This window comes from Hyaena hyaena, unplaced genomic scaffold (genome assembly GCF_003009895.1).
Source record: "Hyaena hyaena isolate Hyena2069 unplaced genomic scaffold, ASM300989v1 scaffold_296, whole genome shotgun sequence".
Taxonomy (NCBI): Eukaryota; Metazoa; Chordata; class Mammalia; order Carnivora; family Hyaenidae; genus Hyaena; species Hyaena hyaena.
In genome coordinates this window covers 460,021-480,441 of record NW_024080931.1, presented here as the reverse complement: position 1 = coordinate 480,441, position 20,421 = coordinate 460,021, and the positions used below count along the sequence as shown (strand labels likewise).

The 20,421-nt window shown below is 60.9% G+C and overlaps 1 protein-coding gene across 2 annotated transcripts in view; it reads left to right on the top strand.

Annotated features, from left to right (window-relative positions):
- KDM4B (lysine demethylase 4B) overlaps positions 1 to 12,726 on the top strand; it is a 125,565-nt gene extending 112,839 nt beyond the window's left edge. For both annotated transcript variants that reach the window (XM_039247596.1, XM_039247594.1), the window contains 9 exons: positions 1,008 to 1,230; positions 2,526 to 2,602; positions 2,869 to 2,924; positions 3,113 to 3,221; positions 8,167 to 8,352; positions 8,433 to 8,597; positions 8,925 to 9,044; positions 9,570 to 9,662; positions 10,620 to 12,726. In XM_039247596.1, the coding sequence (XP_039103527.1) occupies positions 1,008 to 1,230; positions 2,526 to 2,602; positions 2,869 to 2,924; positions 3,113 to 3,221; positions 8,167 to 8,352; positions 8,433 to 8,597; positions 8,925 to 9,044; positions 9,570 to 9,662; positions 10,620 to 10,796 (1,206 nt within the window). In that variant the 3' untranslated portion in view covers positions 10,797 to 12,726. The remainder of the gene's footprint in view (positions 1 to 1,007; positions 1,231 to 2,525; positions 2,603 to 2,868; positions 2,925 to 3,112; positions 3,222 to 8,166; positions 8,353 to 8,432; positions 8,598 to 8,924; positions 9,045 to 9,569; positions 9,663 to 10,619) is intronic.
- Positions 12,727 to 20,421: the final 7,695 nt, after the last annotated feature.

The following is a 20,421-nucleotide window of genomic DNA, read 5'->3' as shown; positions in this document are numbered from 1 at the left end:
CAGGACGGGACCTGGTCTGAGTTGACCTTGGGTCCCTGGCTCCCAGCCTAGCACCCAGTGCTTCTCTTGAGTCAGCCGGGCCACGCCGAGGTCCAGGCCCCGGGGCTCAAGGGCTCTGCGGGTCCGAGCTGCCTGGGGCACCGTCTCAACAAAGATTCAGTGTTTGCAGACAAACAGGGACACAACGCAGACGACCTCTCTGGCCCGTCCCTCTTAGTGCCGCAGGTTGTCAGGCTGCTGGGAACTCCTTCAGTCCAGTGGCTAATGTTCCCTGCACCCCCAGTTTCCGTCAGGGCCCTTGTAGACGGGGCCCAGGGCTAGCTTATCTCACAAGGTTGAGAAAAGCCTTTGCCAGGCAGGGTGCCTCCAGCGGGCCCTCCCCTCCTGGGTGTCGTCCTGCTGCTCCTGGGATGGGCCGGCATGCCACAGCCAGGACGTTTTCATCACAGTCCATTCACGGGCTAGCATCTGGGGTACTGCCTTTATGGGACATAGGTCAGAAGTGGGGAGAGTGCCCCATAGAGGTTCACAGTCACTGTCCTTGTGGGACAGACAGAGCAGGCATGAAGGGCCGGCGGCCGCTGGTCTTGCAGGCAGGCAGGGCTCCAGAGCATGTATGCACAGAAATCTGAATGTTCCTGGCAGCAGGAATGGCACATGCAAAGGCCCTGGGGCAGGATGTTGTTGGAGGCAGAGCCAGGAGGCTGATATGGTTGGAGTAGAGCAGTGGAGGGGCAGTTCCGGGGTGGAGGGAGACGAGGGGGGAGGGGCAGGTGGTGTCACGTGACCCTGAGTTGGGAGGTGGTTCAGTGGGGGCAGGACTGGGTCTAACTGAGGAGGATCTCTTGAGGCCTCTGGGATCAGTGATGAGGGCTGGGCGGCTGGGACAGGGCAGCTGCAGAGGGACAGTGAGAAGCAGCCCACGAGGTATTTGGAGGACGAGTCTGCGAGGCGCGGGGCGGGTGCGGGGCGGGGCCCCCACTGAAGGCAGCAGCCTCCTCTTACAGGCTCTACAGACCGAGAAGGAGGCTCCCCAGGCCTCCCTTGGGGAGGGTCCCTCGGTGGCCCCCCCATCCAAAAGTGGCCAGAAGACACGGCCACTGATCCCCGAGATGTGCTTCACGTCGGGCGGTGAGAACACAGAGCCCCTCCCGGCCAATTCCTACATCGGCGACGACGGGACCAGCCTGCTGATCGCCTGTGCCAAGTGCTGCCTGCAGGTCCATGCCAGTGAGTCCTGGGCCCGCCGGTGCCCGGTGGGGGGACAGCTGTGACATCTGTGGCTTTGCCCCGCCTTGGCTCTGCGGATTCAGCAGGCCCCTTCCCTCTGGGCTGCCGTCTTGGGGTTTTCACAGGACCTGGAGTCGTGGGGTGGCCTCCCCCCTGGCTAGCTCGGACCTTTCCACTGAGACCTGAGATCTAGAGATGGTCCAGGGATCAGATCTGTCCCTGCCATCGGTGACCCCCCCACCCACCTTTCTCCCACGTCAGGAGTAGAGCTCCCAGCAAGGGAAGGAAGCTTTCCTGAGCTGTTTCATTTCAGGGGCTGCCCTGCAGAGGAAGGCAGCCGCGATCTCTGTCCAGCTTCTGTCCCGGCAGAGTCCTGCCCAGAGCTCATTTTGTCACCTGGCCAGGAGCCTGTTTGCCCTGCCTTGCTGGGCCCAAGTGCGAGAGGTGCCCCGAGCAGGCAGGCTCCTGGGGGCTGGGAGTGCAGGTCCAGGCTGAGTCCACCCTCTGGAGGGGCCTGTGTCTCACTTCGAGAGACAAACCTGGGAGGCAGAAGGCCCAGCATAACCCCTTGAGCCCCCTCTCCCTCCAGGAGTCAGGACCTCCCCCAGGGCACAGAGCAGGGGATCTGGCTTCAGAGCCTCTGTGGGCACACAGGAGACCACAGTTCTGTGGCCCTGCTTTCTCCCAATGGCCTGTGAGCCCGATCCCAGCTGCCCGAGGGCCCCTGTAGTATTGCCTGAGGGTGACCCGGGGGTGGGACAGAGCCCTGGCTCTGGGGCGTGACCTCTTGACCCACCTCCACCCTCCTCCATGCCATCTGCCCATTTCTAAACCAGGGCTAAGGTCCCAAGAAAACCATCTGGAATAACCCAGAGCCTCCCAACTTCTGCTTTGCTAAGTAGCGATCAGGCCTGAACACAGGGCCCGGCGCTGCTGTCTGGACTCCAGTGTCCAGGAGGCCCACCTTGCATTGTACACGCCTGCCTGGTCACTTCCCCCGCTTCCCAGCCTCCCCTGGCCCGCAGAGCCTGGGCAGGGCCTTTTAGACAAGACTGGAGACAGCAAGGGACGCCCTTGGCTGAGCAGCCCCAGCAGGGGGGCCTCCCTCTCCTTCCCCCCACTCTACTCAAGCTCCAAACAAGCCATTTCCAGACCACCCCGCTGTGCGCAGTGGCCTGGATTCAGGGAAGCGGGCGGGGAGAGCAGTTGCCCTAAATGCTGCTGCCCAGTTCCAGAAGGCCCCATCACCTGCCACGTGCATCCTGGCGACAGATGCCGCCCCCCCTGTCTTGCAGGTTGCTACGGCATCCGCCCTGAGCTGGTCAATGAGGGCTGGACGTGTTCCCGCTGCACGGCCCACGCCTGGACCGCGGTAACTCGCCCCTGCAGTTGGGCGGTGCTCTGGAAGCCATCGAGGCCTGTGGGGTCCCCGGGGGTGGGACCCAGCCTCCCCCCCCACAGTCCCAGGTGACCTTGGGCCAGTGGCCTCCCCTGCCTGGGTGTCCTCACCTGGCTGTGAGGGGGTGGAGCCTGATGCGCTCCTGGAAATGTGGGGACTGAGGGCAGAGCTGGGGCCAGGCCCCAGGGTAGGGCGGTGGCAGCCCCACCTCCTCACCACTGCTGGTCTGGTTCCCGCAGGAGTGCTGTCTTTGTAACCTCCGGGGCGGAGCCCTGCAGATGACCACCGACCGCAGGTGGGTGGTAAGGGCTTCTCCTGCAGGGAGGGGGGCAGGGGGGCGGGGGGGGCGGGACCAGGAGGACCCAGCGCACCAGGCTGCCATGGCCACGCGGGGCGCAGGGGTGCATAGTGGTGATGCCAGCCGCTGTGAGGCAGCCCCAGGGGCGGGGCACCCTGAGCCCTGACCCCAGCCTCCCCGCGCAGGTGGATCCACGTGATCTGTGCCATCGCAGTCCCTGAAGTGCGTTTCCTGAACGTGATGGAGCGCCACCCCGTGGACATCAGCGGGATCCCCGAGCAGCGGTGGAAGCTGGTACGTCCAGCGGGGTCTGGGCCATGGGCGCAGTGTGGCCAGACTTGTTCCTTCTTTTTTTTCATTCTAATTTAACGTGTATTTATTTATTTTTAATGTTTATTTATTTTTGAGAAAGAGAGAGGGAGTCTGGGGGAGGGGCAGAGAGAGAGGAGGACAGAGGATCTGAAGCAGGCTCTGCGCTGACAGCACAGAGCCCCAGGCGGGGTTCGAACTCAGAAACCGCGAGATCATGGCGAGATCATGACCTGAGCTGAAGTTGGACGCTTAACCGACTGAGCCCCCCAGGCGCCCCATCAAACCTACTCCTTTTTTTTTTTTTTTTTTTTTAATATTTTTATTTATTTCTAGGAGAGAGAGAGAGACAGCGTGAGCAGGGGAGGGTCAGAAAGAGAGGGAGTCACAGACTCTGAAATAGGCCCCAGGCTCTGAGCTGACAGTCAGCACAGAGCCTGACGCGGGGCTCGAACCCACAAACTGCGAGATCATGACCTAAACGAAAGTCAAAGTCGGACGCTTAACCGACTAAGCCACCCAGGCGCCCCAAACCTACTCCTTCTTAAAGGCGCAGCCGGCTCCTGGCTTGCGCGTCTCTGTGCAGAGATGTCCTTTGCAGGATCCGGCAGCGCGTGCGCTTGCTGCCGTCCTGCGAAGGGGGCGCCGCACACCGCCCTGGTCTCCCGTGACCCCTTACTCGGGGTCTACACTCCTGACAGACCGCTCAGGGCTGACTGCGGCGCGCCTTGTGCGGTGGAGCGTCCGGCCCGCTTGTCCTGCGTGACCAGACTTCACACGCTGAGCGCCCACGCCCCTCCCCCAACCCTGCCCCGCCCCCACTGCCCTGCCTCCCAGAGTTGGCGAGTGGGGTCATGCTGCACGCGTCCTGGGTCTGGTGTCTGTCACTGAGCACAGTGTCCTCCAGGTCTGTGTGGCTGCAGATGGCAGGTTTTGCCTCTTTCCGTGACTGAGTGGCATCCAGTTGCACCACCACATCTGCCTCTGTCCTCTGTTGATGGGCACCTGGGCTGTTTCTGGGCCACGGCCACGGCCCTGAACACAGGGTTGCAGATACCTCTCTGAGATTGTTTTCATTGCCTTTGGGTACATACTCCTGTAGTGGAATTTACTGGATCGTAAGGTGACTTTTTTTTTTTTAAGGAAACTTGTGGTTTATTTTAATTTTTTTTTTATTGTTTTATTTGAGAGACAGAGACAACGTGAGCAGGGGTGGGTCAGAGAGAGAGGGAGACACAGAATCTGAAACAGGCTCCAGGCTCTGAGCTGTCAGCAGAGCCCAATGTGGAGCTCGAACCCACGAACCGTGAGATCATGACCTGAGCCGAAGTTGGACACTTAACCAACTGAGCCACCCAGGCACCCCCTTTTTTTTTTTTTAATATTTTAAGTAATGTCTACACCCAGCGTGGGGCTCAAACACAACCACGCGGCACCGTGAGTCGGATGCTCTACTGACTGAGGTGGCCGGCCGCCCTTGGCGGTTCTGTGTGTTTCTGTTTGGTTTTTTTTAGTTACATTTTTTTATGTTTTTTTTTTTTTTATGTTTTATTTATTTCTAGGAGAGAGAGAGAGAGAGCATGAGCAGGGGAGGGTCAGAGAGAGAGGGAGTCACAGACCGAAACAGGCTCCAGGCTCTGAGCTGGCAGTCAGCACAGAGCCCGACGCGGGGCTCGAACCCACGAACCACGAGATCATGACCTAAGCGAAAGTCGGACGCCCAACCGACTAGGCCACCCAGGCGCCCCAATTTTTATGTTTATTTTTGAGAGAAAGAGAGAGTGCGGGAGGGGCAGAGAGGGAGAGAGAAAGGGAGACACAGAATCCGAAGCAGCTCCAGGCTCCGAGCCATCAGCACAGAGCCCGACACGGGGCTCAAACCCACGAACTGTGAGACCATGACCTGAGCCAACGTCAGAGGCTTAACAGACTGAGCCGCCCAGGTGCCCCTATTTTTAATTTTTCGAGGAACCTCTGTACTGTTTCCCATAACAGCCGCATCAGTTTGCATTCCCACCAGCAGCACCCGAGGGCTCCCTTTCCCCTGATTGTAGGAGCCAGTATAGAGGGGGAGCCATTGTGAGCTGGTGGCTTGTGGTTTGGGTTTGCATTTCCCTGACGACAAGTGGGTGGAGCACCTCTTCGCCTCCCTGTTGGCCGTCGGGATGTCCGCTTTGGAAAGATACCTATTTGGGTCCTTCACTCATTTTTTTTTTTTTTTAATGTTTTATTTATTTCTAGGAGAGAGAGAGACAGCGTGAGCAGGGGAGGGTCAGAGAGAGAGGGAGTCACAGACTGAAACAGGCTCCAGGCTCCGAGCTGGCAGTCAGCACAGAGCCCGACGCGGGGCTCGAACCCACAAACCGCAAGATCATGACCTAAGCGAAAGTCGGACGCTTAACCGACTAAGCCACCCAGGCGCCCCTGTCCTTCACTCATTTTTAAATCACGTTGCTTTTTTGCTCCCAAGTTGTAAGCATCCCATAACTGGCCCCTCTTAATGCGCGCTGCGCTTTCCCAGCATGGAGCGCGCCGTCCTCAGGTGGACTGTGGCCTCCTCCGCGCACTGATGAGGACGGTCACCCCTGGGGGAGCCCGTGGGGCAGTGGGCAGACTGCAGGGAGCAGGATGAGGCGCTGGCCGGTGGCCTGCGCTGTGACTCTGGACGGATTGCCGACTTCCACCTGCCAGTGGGGCTGCCCGGGGCCTCCTGTGTGTGAGCAGCACCGGTCGGTGCCTGACCGTGTACACGCTCCGGCACTCGGCTTGTCGCAGGCGGGAGTTCCCGGGCAGCCTCGCAGGATCGCGCGCGTAGCCGCAAGCTGTTTGCTTCTCCAGGCGGGCAGGTGGGGCAGGAGGCAGGGAAATCGGGCTTCGGGCCGTGGTGCGCAGAGCCCACAGACGGGCCGCCGGCAGGGTTGAGGGGCCGCAGGAGGGAGCCCGTGGGGGCGACCTCGGTCACTAGCGGGGGGCGGTCGCGCCAGCACCCCTCCTCCAGGTCCGGACAGGTGGTTAGGAAAGGGCCGCGGCCGCACGTGACTCCTCCAGGAAGGCGCGCGTAAAAGGCTTCATTATTCAGGGCAAGTGATGGCGAGGTGCTCGCGGTGCTCGGCGCCCTGATAGCTCCTCCCCCCCAGACGCCTTCTGCATCATCTTGACATTTCCAGCTTGCAGCCTCTTCATTACCAGTGCTTGTAGCCATGAATTAAAAATCCTTCTACACGACGCTCACTTGTACTGCCTAATGGAGCTTCGCGAGGAAGCCGGCAGTTAACTCCTGCGTGTCCAGCCACACGCCCGCCTTCCAGGGCCAGGAGGCCCGCCTGTGCTGGCCACAGGCTCAGGGACGGTCGCTCCTGGTCATCGGCCCATCGGTCTGTCCCTGTGACTACCTGGCCTCTGGCCCTGGGTGCCGGGGTTGTCCTGGTAGTGGGGGCGGCCCCGTCCATACGGTGGCCTGAGCCCAGATTACCTCCCTAGCTGGGCCAGCCAGATTTGTGCCCATGCTCAGCCCCGTCACCAGGCTGGGATGGTCCCTGGAGGGGCTTCCAGGTCTGGTGAGGACTCCAGGCTTGTGATCAGGCTGGGGCCGGAGGGGGGGCGGTTGTGGCCGGGTCGTGGCCGGTGGGGGACAGGCGGTTTGAGGCAGCTCCGCCCTCTTGTTGCCCCCGGCTTGGGGGAAGGGACTGACGTCAGGTTGGCGCTGGAGGGAGGGTGGGCCTTTGCCAAAGCAGGTCCGTGGGTGGGGTGAGGGCCAGGCTGAGCACAGAGGACTTGGTTGGGACGGGGGAGTGGGGTGGGGGTTGTCTGCAGGTGGGAGCTGCCTCCTCGGCCAGCATCACACCCATCACACCTGTCGGCGACCCCCGCTGCCCCAGACCACAGCTCTGCAGGGGCGTCCTCTGCCCTCCCTGCACCCCTCCTTACAGCCGCCACCCAGGGAGACCCAGTTGCTGCAGGAGCTCAGAATAAGGGCCCGCCCCCCATGGGCTGAACCAGGTAGCGCTGTGCCTGCCCAGCTGCTGGGTCCTCCTGGGCCTCGACCGGGACCGGCTCTGCGGAGGAGGCCCAGCCCGCCTGTGGTTGTGCATCCAGCTCCGCAGGCTGGAGGGGATTAGGTATTGACAGTTTAATAATGAGATCTCATTGCCATCGATCGGCGCCCCTGCAGCGCCCTGTGCCGCGCTGCTTATCTGGCCTTTGAACACGGTTTACAGAGCGATAAAGGCTGCTTAGTAAATGCAGGAAGTGCTCAGTGACGGCTCTGCAGGCAGGGAGGGGGCAGCTCCACGTGCCTTATATTCAAAATTAAGATAAAATTCACATTTTAAAGTGTACATTAAAGTGTACAGTTGAGTGACTTTAAGTATATGCATGGATTGGGGCGGTCATCACCATGATCTAGTTCCAGAACATTCTACCTCCCCAAAAAGAAATCCAGCCCCCGTCAGCTGTCACCACCCCCACCCAGCCCCCGCCCCCATGAGCCCCTTCCCGGCCATGGAGAAGCCTGTTCTGGATGTTTCGCACACGTGCACTCACACCCCATGTGGCCCCTCGCATCTGGTTCCCTCCCCGAGCCTCCCATGTTCAGGGTAAGTCCACGGGGCGGCGGGTGTGTGGGCTCCTCGCTCCCGCTGGCGGCTGTGATATTTGGCTCTTCAGTGTCTGTACTAGGCAGCTATGTAGAGAGAGTCGGTGGAGAAAAATCCAGAAGTGCTTCTGGAGGCAGCCACTGGCTGGTTCTCTCCACCACGGTCAGCACCCCCGGCCGTGCGCAGCTCTGCGGGCTTTTCCCACAAAGCCTCCACCAACAGACGCCCACCCCTGTCGCTGCTGAGTTCCTGCCCCGGGTCTCACTCCCAGGAAGTAGTCTTGGGGGCCCCGGAAGGGACTCCTAGCCCTGTTTCCTCTGCCCGTGACCCCCCAGAAATGCGTGTACTGCCGGAAACGGATGAAGAAGGTGTCGGGAGCCTGCATCCAGTGCTCCTGCGAGCACTGCTCCACCTCCTTCCACGTGACCTGCGCCCACGCTGCCGGGGTCCTCATGGAGCCTGACGACTGGCCCTACGTTGTCTCCATTACCTGCTTCAAGCACAAGTCAGGGGGCCACACCGTGAGTGCCCTGCCCGCCCCCCGCCCGGCCCACCGCTGGCCACCTGCGCGCTGACGCGCCCCTGTCTCTGCTGCCCCCAGGTCCAGTTCCTGAGGGCCGTGTCCTTAGGCCAGATGGTCATCACCAAGAACCGCAACGGGCTCTACTACCGGTGCCGGGTCATCGGCACCAGCACGCAAACCTTCTACGAAGTGAACTTTGACGATGGGTCCTACAGTGACAACCTGTACCCGGAGAGCATCACTGTGCGTGGGGCGGGGCTGTCAGCATGAAAGGGTGGGCTGGGGTGGGGGTGGGGGGTTTGCCCCTGCGGTGCTGCCCCCTGGGGCCCCTGCAGGAAGGCGCCTCAGGTTGTGCAGAAGCAGACCAGGAAGCAGTCAGTTCTAGGTGAGCCAGCAGCAAGCCCTTGCCTGGACAGTTAAAGCCCAGAACGTCACTCCCCTCCTTTGCGCAAACACCTAGCACAGGGGCAGATGACAGTGTGTGAGGGGGGACATGGGGGGGTGCCCTGAAACCCAGCTGAGGCCAAGGGCACCAGTGGTCTCACTTCCTGCCACCTTCTTCCCCTGCAGAGTAGGGACTGTGTCCGGCTCGGACCCCCGCCTGAGGGGGAGTTTGTTGAGCTGCGGTGGGCGGATGGCAACATGTACAAGGCCAGGTTCATTTCCTCCGTGACGAGCCACGTCTATCAGGTGAGCCAGCACCTGCTCCAAGGGCGGAGGGACGGAGGCACCGTGGGCCATGGCCAGCTGCCCGCTGGGGACCTAAACCGTCAGGGCTTCTTAGATCTTTAACCCGGAGGGGTCACCAGTTGTCCCATACTTTCCCCACCGAGGTGCCTGATTCCGTGTGTGGTGCAAATACAGCAGGAAAATGTACTCTTTGAAGCATTTTCGGCGACCCGTTCTGTGCCCCGGCTTTTCTTTTAATCCCATTGGTTGTCCGTTTCTTCCCACGATTGTGGAAGGGAAACTACTTAGTAGCCTGAAATCTTAGAAGAAAATCGCCCACAGTCCAGCCACCAAAGTGGACGGCCGCTCGTCCTGGGCTGCTTTGCTTTCTCTCTTGTCTGCCAGCACCCAGATCTCTCTGTGGCCACCACACACCCCTCCTCTGGCTGCTCGCACTTGATCAGGGCGGGGGGGGGTGGGGAGCAGGGAGGCCACCAGGGCAGGGCTGGCCGGCGGTGCCACCCCTGAAAACCAGGCCCTTTGCAGGTGGAGTTTGAGGACGGGTCGCAGCTGACGGTGAAGCGTGGGGACATCTTCACCCTGGACGAGGCTCTCCCCAAGAGGGTCCGGTCGCGACTGGTAAGTGCCAGAGCAGGTGGGGGCACTGCCCCTGGCGGCCCTTAGTGGGCCTCGGGGAAGCAGCCTGTCTGAATGGCCTTGACCTCCCCCTCATCCTTGCTCCTGGGAGGGAGCCTGGGGAGCGACGGGAAGGGCGGTCACAGGGCTGAACAGCCCAGCCAGGAGGAAGCGAATCCGCAGGAGCAGGAGCCGGGCCCCCGGCCCTTGTGCTCCGCGTGGCCACCCGTACACAAAACGAGCCCCGACGCTTTTCCGAGGCTCGTCCCTTTTCAGAGGGAACAGTGAGTCCCAGAGGCGAGGAACGGTGACGCCCCTTCGCGCCTGGGACTTTTGCGGTTGCCGGTTCTCCCGGGTTTACCGTAAAGGCAGTTTTGAGGCACAGGCAGCTGTGGCGGCCAGTGAATGACCTCAGAGTAAGAGCCGGTGTGGGGCGCACGGCTGACCTGACCCCGGGCCCTCTCCGGGAAGCACAGGGGCCCTCGGCCGGGCTCTGGGTACCCACTCCCCCAACCATGACTGGGGGGCCTGGACGGCTCACACACAGGCTGGGGGGCTCCTGCAGAGGCCGCCCTTGGCGACTGGTGTCCCTCTTGGAAAGTCACTGGCTGAGGAACAGTAGCCGGGGGCCAAGGGCGCGTGGGCCACAGTGGGCATGTGCTCCAGCTGGGTGTCTGCGCAAGCCCCGGGGGCGGGGGGGCTGCTGTGACGAGGCATCTGGGGTGCTGAGGCTTAAGTGTGGGCTCCAATTTGGTGGCTGAGGACAGCAGCCTCCAGATCACAGACACCTCCCTTCTGGTGGCAGGGGACAGATGGGGAGCTCCGTGTGGGGCCTCTGTGCTCAAGGGCACCAATCCCATTTACAAGGGCCCCTCCTAATTCGGTCACGCTCCCCCCAGATGGACGGATTTGGGCCCCCCCCCACCGCCCCACTAACCCCTGCCCTCTCGTCTCCCGCAGTCGCTCAGCACGGGGGCACCTCAGGAGAACATCTTCTCTGGAGAGGAGGTGAAGGCCGCCAAGCGCCCGCGGGTGGGCACCCCGCGCGCCCCCGAGGACTCAGGGCGGAACCCGGACTACCTGGCGTTCATGGAGAGCCTCCTGCAGGCGCAGTGCGGGCCTGGGGCCTCCTTCTAGGACAGCCGCGCCGACGACCCCGCGGCCCAGCAAGGCAGGCGGCGGCCAGCCCTGGCGTTTGCTTGCTGTGAAGTCCTGTCTTCGCCGCCCCCCCCTCCCCCAGAGGCTACCTCTGCGAGGCCGCCCCGCTCTGCGGCGACAGGAGCCAGCAGGCCACCGGCGCGTGGCCCAGGACTCAGGGAGCAGGGTCACGCGGGCTCTGGGGCGCCGGCCGAGGACCCGCGCCACCCCCACTCCTCGGATTCGTAAACCACGTAAGCTCTTCTTCTCGAAAAGGTGCTACTGCTTTGCCCGCCTCCCCAGCAGCCTTGGAGATTGTGACTTGTGTACATACATCACCTTTGTGAGGCTCTTTCTAGAAATACCTATTGTTTAAAAAAAAAAATACGAGGAAAAAACGGAAAACAAAGAAAAGGAAAAAAAAATCCCTAAAGTTGTTTTCTAGATTTGTGGCTTTAAAAACAAAACAAAACACAAACGTTCTTTTTCTCAGAACCAAGATCCGCTGAGGGAGATAAAAGCATCTCGGTTTTTTGTTGGTTTGTTTGTCGTTGTTTTAAAACCTTGCTAGTGTACGCGAGCGGCCGGGCAGGGTGCTGGGGACAGCGCGACAGGCGTCCGCCGGCCCCTCCTCTCCCGGACTCAGCGGAGGTCTGGGCGGCTGGCCCCGCCTCCGAGCCGCTGGCCCCGCCTCCGGGCCGCTGGCCCCGCCCTCTGGGCGGCTGGCCCCGCCTCCTGGGCCGCGGACAGGAGGCGGCGGCAGCTCCCTTGGGGGGCGACCACCCGCTGCCGGGGTCCAGGAGCCCACTCGGGTCCGCGCACGCCTTCACGAAATAAACACTCTCCTGGTTTGCGCCATCTTCTGCTTCCTCCCCTCGTGACCGCACGGCCGTTGGGGCCTCCAGTGTTTGAAAAAGGCTCTGTGTCCCCAGAGTGTCCCCGGCGCCGGCCAGGCCTCCCGCGGCCCTCCCGGCGTGTGCGTGGCCGGGCGTCTGTTCTCTGGCAAGCGTGGGGGACATCCTTGGCTGTCTGGGGAGGGAGGACATGGAGCCGGCCACCCCCTCCCCCTCTCCCCCACCCCCACCCCCCCGTGGCTCAAGCCCGGCTGTGCCCCGTGTCCCCAAGCTCTGGCCGGCCACTGCCCCACCTGCGCGGGGGCGCCTGCCTTGGACCCCGAGGGGCCAGTGACATCCGTGTCCTGCTTAAGAAGCATGGATTTGTGTGTGGGGGACACTGCTGTCAGCACGGGGAACCCGGGATTTGCGAGGCGCTCTTGTGAGGGACTCCGGACCCTCACCCACCTGCCGCAGGGAGCCTTGCCCGCCGCGGCGGCCCCTGCCGTCCTGCCCGGAATCGCCCGTAGAATCTGCTCGTGTAAAAAGTTGAACAGTGTTCTGATTGCCAGGCCGGAGAGATCTCTATAAGGAGAACAGAAAGAATGTAAATGAGCCAGGAACCTTTCATTTCTTCGGTGGGGGCGGGGGGGGGGGCAGGTGCCCTGGAGCAGGGGCAGGGGCGGGAGGTGCGAGGGGAGTCAGCCGGGTTGTGGGGGTCCCCTCTGCATGCGGCAGCCCCGCCCGGGCGCGGGCACTGTGTTCATATGTAGTTTGCAAATGCTATTTATATTGTAAAGAGAGGAGAAGAAGCGGGCTGGCCCTCGGGGCGGGGCGAGGGGGGTGGGCCAGACCCAGGCAGGGTTGGCCTGGGCCTGGGCCTGGGGTGACGCGCAGATACGCCAAGGCTCCGCGTAGGGGAAACGCACACTTCCCCACAAAGGCATACCCGTGTCTCTGTACAAAAACGGAAAACAAAAAATCCCACCCACCCTGATTTTTCTCCCACCCAAGATTAAGGATGCGCTGTATTTTTGCCTAATCCCCCGCCTCTAGGTTCATAATGAATTAAAGGCTCGTGAGCACTGCGAAATACAGCTCCCCGGCGTGGCGGTGTCTTCATTTCGGGGTGGGGGCTGGGGCGGGCCCCCAGGAGGGCGGGGTGCGGCCTGGCCCCTCCCTCCTGCTCCCGGCTCTGGCTCCGGGTGGAGGGCGGCCTTCCCAGTCCACGACCGTCCATCCCTTCCTTGAAGCCACCGGGCTCCGCTCACAGGCAGGCTGGTGGTGCCCCCGAAAGACAACTCTCGGGTCGCCGGGGAGGCTCAGTCAGTTAAGCGTCGGACTTTTGATCTCCACTCAGGTCACAGTCTCACAGTTCATGAGACCGAGTCCCACATCGGGCTCTGTGCTGACAGCGCGGAGCCTGCTTGGGATTCTCTCTCCCCCTCTCTCTGCTCCTGACCCACTCACCCCTCTTTCTCTCTCATAAACAAATAAGTTTAAAGAAAGGTTAAAAAACATTCTGTCTTTGACCCCCTGTTTGCCTGGGGCCAACAGCCACCTTCTGGCGCTGCCCTCGTCAGCACCACCCAGTTCCAGTGACGTCAGAGCCAAGGAGCTGCCAGACTGTGGGGTCGCCCAGGCCCGGCATGAGGCTGGGCCCCCAGGCTTTGCGAATGTGCCACGAATCCAGCAAGCCCTGGGGGTGTGGCACCAATGCAGCAGGTCTGATCCCACCCTCGCAGACCTAAGAAGACTGGGCGTGGCAGCTGGTAAGTGGTTCATGTGGCTCGTGGGGGGCGGGGTAGAAAGAGCAGGATGGGGAAAGAGGGTCCTGTTCCCTCGGGGACTCTTGAAGGAGATGCTGCAGTGCCAGCGGGCACGGTCTGTGCAAAGGCCCTGGGGCACGAGCAGGCCTGGTACATTGGAGGATCAGTGAGGGGGGGCCGTGTGGCAGAGTGAGGTGTGGGGGGTCTGGGACATGAGGACAGGGAGGGGACGGGTCAGGTGGTGCATGGCCTTGTGGGCAGTGGGGCCTTGGGGCTTTTACCCCAGGGAGGTGGGAGCCCGGGAGGGCTATGGGCAGAGGAGGCGTGACCTGACTCTGGTGCTCACGAGCACCCTCTGGTGACCGCTGCGGGGAGGACGGACTGGGGCAGGAGCTTGGGACCTGGGTGGAGGGGACTCCCTGAGCACCCAGAGAGGTGGTTTGGCCACAGACGAGGATGAGGCAGGCCGGGGCTGGGGGGGGGGGGGGGCGGAGGGGGGAGGCCAGCTTAGACTTGCAGGGAGCCCCACGGCTGGGTACATGGACCTGGAGGCTGGGGGGGGCCCGGCGGTGGGGCGGGGGCTTGGGAGAGACCGGCGTGCAGGTGACGTATTTACGGGACAGTTGAGACGGGACCTGGGACTGGACCCCGGGAGCCGGGGCCGGACTGGGGACGAGCAGCCAGGCGTGGGGGGATCCGGTTTGTCCTCCCCGCACAGGGCGCCCTCGCCAGGCGGTGGCACCTGCTGCGGCGATTTCCTTTGGCAAAGTCGTTGCCGCTGCAGCCTTCGCCCCACTCCTCAGGCCCTCCCTTTCGGGGAGCCCCTGCACCCCATGTCCTCTCAACAGCTCCAGGGCTCTGTTCCCCCGCCCGTTACAGGGGAGGAGGGGCCGCAGACCCAGGCTGTCTGGCTGCAGAGGGTCCACCGCTCGGGGGCGCGGCCATGGCCGTGGGCCGATGGGGGCGCCTGGTGCCCTGGGGGTGCTGGCCCTGGAGCGAAGCCGGAGGAGAAGGGAAAGCCAGCTGCTGGTTCTCTGGAGCTTAGGGCTCAGGAATGCGGGGCGGCGGGGGGCACAAACACAGCTTTGACTCACACTCTCAAGGACCAGAACAGGCAGGCAGAGGGTCAGCTGGTGGTCACAGAGATCTCTCAGAGCAGATGTGGGGAGGTGACTTTTCTAGCATCTGCGCCCTCAGGGGGCGCCTGGGGGGCTCAGTCGGTTGAGCGTCGGACTTTGGCTCAGGTCATGATCTTGTGGTTCGAGAGTTCGAGCCCTGGTTCGGGCTCTGTGCTGACAGCTCGGGGCCTGGAGCCTGCTGGGGATTCTACCTCTCCCTCTCCCGCCCTCTCTCTCTCTCTGTCTCTCCCCCACTTGTGCTCGCTCACTCTCTCTGTCTCCCTTAAAATAAAGTTTAAAAATAAAAAATAAGGGCGCCTGGGTGGCTCAGTCGGTTGTCTGACTTGGGCTCAGGTCATGATCTCACAGTTCGTAGGTTTGAGCCTTGCATCGGGCTCTGTGCTGACAGCTCAGAGCCTGGAGCCTGTTTCGGATTCTGTGTCTCCTTCTCTCTCTGCCTCTCCCCTGTTCACGCTGCCTTTCTCGCTCTCTCTCAGAAATAAATAAAACTTTAAAAAATAAAAATTTTAAAAATTAAAAAATTAAAAACATAAGAATTAGTACTTAAAAAAAGAAACACAAAACCCATGGTATGCATGGGAAATAGGGTATTTAGGAGTGATTTCTGTGGCACTGCCATCTCCGTGGCCCTGACTGGCCTCTGGACAGTGACTGCTCCGTTGTCCCCAAACAGCGTTGGCCGGTGGCCATCAGCCTGGCTTTAGGGCCCACCTGCAGACCCTTAACTACATCTGCAGGGACATTTTGTCCAAATAAGGTCAGAGGCACCGGAAGTCGGGCATGGGTGAATGTGCTGGGGGCCCAGTCAAGCCGCTCCAGCGCCACCCCCCCAACAGACCGAATGACCCCTGCCTGGTCCTGTGACTGTCCCCCTACCTGACTACGGGCCCCATGCATGTAAGGACGTGGTCTCGGTGCCCTCGCCAGCCGCCATGCTGGACCCAGGGCCTGACAGGTGGATCTTTGGGTCCCCGTGTTGGTGGACGGGCTCCAGGGAGCGTCGGAGGCGGGTTCCCTGCAGGGGCGGGGCGGAAAGGGTCTCAAGAAGTGGGGGATGGGAGCAAGTAACAGAGTGCGGGGCAGCCTCTCCGGGCACACCCTTCAGAAGAGCTGGGACCTTCCTGTCACCCCCGGTGTCACATGCTCCAAGTGGGGGCAGGACGGGGTGGGAATCCCAAAATGGAAAACCGCACGAAGCCACAGCCAGGCCGCGGATGGTGTTTTGTAACTAGTGCTTCGACGGGACACTGCGAGGCCCAAACCAAAATTACCTACATACCAACCCCTCACGCTAGTTAGAAAAAGCCGTGTCCCCACAGCCTAGCCGTCCTGGAGCTATTTTGTGTAAATACGGAGGGTTGAACAAATGGGCAAATTTTTAAAAAAAACTTTTTTTGAGAGAGAGAGAGACGGCGCACAGTGGGGGAGGGCTAGAGAGAAGGGGAGGGAGAATCCCAAGCAGGCTCCCCTCCATCGGCACAGAGCCCGACCCGGGGCTCGAACTCACAAACGGTGAGATCATGACCTGAGCCGAGATGAAGAGTCAGTCACTTCACGGATGGAGCCACCAGGTGCCCTGGCAGATGGGTGACAAGGGCCAGGTTTCTCTGTCAGAGGAAGAAATCACAAATGAGCAGGGCGGGGGGCTTCCAGAATGGACTTGTCCTCGGCTGGACCCAGCAGGGTCAGAACAAATTCCTGGTGTTAGTGCCTGCAGAGACTGCGGGTATGGACAGACGGACACAGACGTGACCGGAGGTGTGTACCCGCGTGGGTGCGGTGGCGCCCCTGGCCCTGAACACACCCGCTACCAGGACTCGGGCTTCTAAACACCGTCCCCTTGCTGAAATCATTAACTCCGTCCGGAGCGGGGAAAACACGACTGACGTGGGCGGAAAGCAAGGAGATCATCAGAAAAGGGTAGAGACGTGTGCAAAGGACGCGTTACCCAGACCGAAGCCGCTCCCAGTGGCCGAGGCCAGATCGGCGGACTCAGGGAGACGCTGGACTGTAACCACAGAATAAACGAAATCCACAAACTCCTATAAATAGTTGAATGAATGAATAAATGGGGGAGGGGAGAAGGGCGCACGCTCCCTACGGATGGAGTCGAGTTCCTGAGCGGAGGAGGGGAGAGAGGAAAGGCGTTTGCGCTCAGCTCTCGGTGCTTACACGCAGTCGGCAAACATTCTGGCTGCGTTCCAGCAGCTTTGGCCACGCTGGGAAAGAAGACGGGGGGTGGGGGGTGGAGGGGACCCACCTTCCTGCCCAGCCCCCCAGGAGCTCACAGCCTCTCAGGGGAGGCAGACGCGACATAGAACCAAATTATGCAGTAAGTTAAAAGACCGCAAATGCTCTATGAAGACAAGAATGAAAGAGGGACAGTGGTCGGGGCCTGGGGGGTGAGTTGATACAGGGTATTCGGGGTCTTGCTGACAATGTGACGTTTGAGCAAAGACCCAAAGGAAGTGAGAGGTTGAGTCGACGGTACACCTAGTGGATGTGAGCTCCACGTGGAGAGCGCTGCCAGTGCAAAGGCCCTGGGGCAGCACGAGGCCTGGCATGTTGGGCAGACATTGAGGAAGCCCGTGTAGCTGCAGCAGGGTGAACAAGAACGACAATAAGTGGATTAAATATTTATGAAACGCCTACTGGATACCATGACTTAAGAAAAATGAAGCCAGGGAAAGGGATAGGTGATGAGGAGGAGCTATTTTGGCTACAAAGTCAAGGTAGGCTTCCCTGAGGAGGTGACATTTCAGTAAAGAGCAGCAGGAGGTGAGAGAGTTGAACTAGGTGGAGACCCGAAGGAAAGGTGTTCCTGGCAAGATGAACAGCACATGCAAAAGTCCTGGGGCAGCATCGGATCTGGAGTGTTGGAAGAACACCAGGGAGGCCCATTGGGGCTGGAGCAGATTGGGCGAGGGGGGACGGGGGACGGGAGGGATGAGGACAGGGCGGGCGGAGCCTTGGAGGCCTCAGGGAGGACTTGGGCTTTGTTTTTCCCTCTAGGATATGTATATTTCAAAGTTTATTTTCTTATTTTGAGAGAGGGGCAGAGAGGAAGGGGGGGGGAGACAGAGAATCCCAAGGAGGCTCCAGCCATCAGCACAGAGCCCAACGCAAGCCTCGAACTCACGAACCGTGAGATCATGACCTGGGCCAAAGTCAAGAGTTGGATGCTTAACGGACGGAGCCACCCAGGATCTGGGCCTCCACCCCCGGGACCTGGGAGCCCTGGAGGGCTGGGGGCGGGGGCGGGGCGGGGCCTGACTCGGGCGCTCGCGGGCGCCCTCTGGCGGCCGCTGCGGGGAGGACGGACTGTGGGGGCGAGGGCGGGAGCCTGGGGGCAGGAAGGCGGGACCCCCAGCAGGAGATGATGGGGGGGACCAGGCGGAAGCGGAGAGGTGACCTTTGTTGGGGGGCCGTCAGGGTGGAGCAGGGGAGCGAATGCCTGGTCGGAGGGGTCTCCACGTTTTCGTACAGAATTCCCCGGTTCTTTGGTGAAAAGCAGAGATGGACTGTCCCCTTTCGGTGGACACCACGGTCGTCTCCAGTTTTTCCCAGCCAGGGGCCATCTACGGGCAAGGCTGGCATTCGGTCGCGGCTGTGCCAGGCTCTAGAACACCTGCCTTTAAGAAGGGGGGGGGGGCCTGGGTGGCTCAGTTGGTTAAGCGGCCGACTTTGGCTCAGGTCATGATCTCACTGTTCGTGGGTTCGAGCCCCGCATCGGGCTCTGTGCTGACAGCTCGGAGCCTGGAGCCTGTTTCGGATTCTGTGTCTCCCTCTCTCTCTGCCCCTCCCCTGCTCACACTCTGTGTCTCTAGCTCGTCTCTCTCTCTCTCAAAATAAATAAAACATTAAAAGAAATTTTAAAGAAAAGAAAAGCTGGGTGGGGAGTGCCCGCTGGACACATCTGTCAAATTACGTTTAATCCCTTCAGCCAGGGGACGTCCTCATAGCCGTGTGCCCGTGGGATGCGGGAGGAGGCCACCTCCCAGCCCTCCCCGCGGGCGCCGGGACCCACCCGGCGATCTCTGTCGGCTGGATGGGTGAAAAGTGGCCTCTGACCGTGGCTTCCACGTTCCTTCCCCTCCTAATGAGTCAGGCCGAGCGCCCTTCCGCATGATTAAAAGCTTTATGTCAGAACTGTCTTCAAATGTATTATTTTAAACACTCCCCAGTGACTGTTCCCGCCGGTGAGAGGGTCGATCTGGTATTGGATCTCCGTCCACGCTGTGTCCATCCCGCTGAGCGTCACTCGCCGCGCCCTGGGTCGGGGGCCGCACCCAGGGCCACTCACCTCTCATCTGATTCTGTGAAATTAGAAAACCCAAGCCCGTCATTAGCGTGCACTGAGAGTGGTGCCAAGTGGCCGGTGCTGGACACAGCGCCACCCAGGACCCGGGAAGTGCAGCCGAACACCTGCTCCTTGCCCCCCACCCCCTGCAGGCTGGACTGGGACCTCCCCCCAGGACACCCCAACTGGTCCCACCGACGCTTGGTTCTGCTGAGCACTTGGACACTATCTTACTTTACTTTTTATTTTTTTAATGTTTATTTTTGAGAGAGAGCACTAGCCAGAGAGGGGCAGACAGAGAATATCAAGCAGGCTCCACGCTGTGAGCACAGAGCCCAACGTGGGGCTCAAACTCAGGAACCATCAGATCATGCCCTGAGCCGAAGGACACTGGACTCTTTTAAAATATATTCCCTGGGGCGCCCGAGGGGCTCAGTGGTTAAGTGTCTGACTTCGACTGAGGTCATGATCTCACGGTTCGTGGGTTCGAGCCCCACGTCAGGCTCTGTGCTGACTGCCAGCTCCTGGAGCTGCTTCGGATTCTGTGTCTCCCTCTTTCTCTGACCCTCCCCTACTCACGCTCTGTCAAAAATAAACGTTTAATTTTTTTAATGTTTTATTTATTTCTGAGAGAGAGACACACACACAGAGTGTAAGCAGGGGAGGGTCAGAGAGAGAGGGAGACACAGAATCCAAAGACGCTCCAGGCTCTGAGCTGGCAGTCAGCACAGAGCCCGACTCGGGGCTCGAACCCATGAACCGTGTGATCATGACCTGAGCTGAAGTCCGGCTCTTAACCGGACTGAGCCACCCAGGCGCCCCTAAAATATTTTTTTAATAAAAAGACAATAGGGGCGCCTGGGTGGCTTAGTCGGTTAAGCGTCCGACTTTCGCTTAGGTCATGATCTCGCGGTTCGTGGGTTCGAGCCCCGCGTCGGGCTCTGTGCTGACTGCCAGCTCAGAGCCTGGAGCCTGTTTCAGTCTGTGACTCCCTCTCTCTCTGACCCTCCCCTGCTCACGCTGTCTCTCTCTCTCTGTCTCCTAGAAATAAATAAACATTAAAAAAAAAAAAAGAATAAAATACATGCCCTGACGACCACCCACCTGTGCCCCAACCAGAAAAGAAAATCCTCGTGTGTCAGGGAGCGTCGGACGGCTGGTGACGGATCCGCTTTTCCAACAGCTCAGTGTCCTAAGGAGCCCCCGACTTGTTCCGTGCTGGGGGTGTCGGCCCCAAAGCGATGGCCCCGGGCCGCCCCACGAGCCCCCTCCGACCAGCAGCCGCGCGCGTGGCAGGCGCTTCCGTTGCCACAAAGAGACATTCCCTCCGAAGTCGTCTTCCAGACAGGCCGGCGGGCGTCGATCCTTCGGCGGGCAAAGCGCGGGGTCTCGTCACCGCCGCCCCACTTGTCGCTCGGCAGACGAGTGTGACGGGGCCACGGCCATCAGACCCGCCATCTCCTTCCCCGCTGTGTCCCCAGGAGGACGAAATCGCCGGCCCGGCTGTTCTCGACGCAGCAGGCAGCGCGGGACTTGTCGCCGACGAGCGCCCCCTCCTGGCTGTCACCTGAAGGCGCTGCTCAC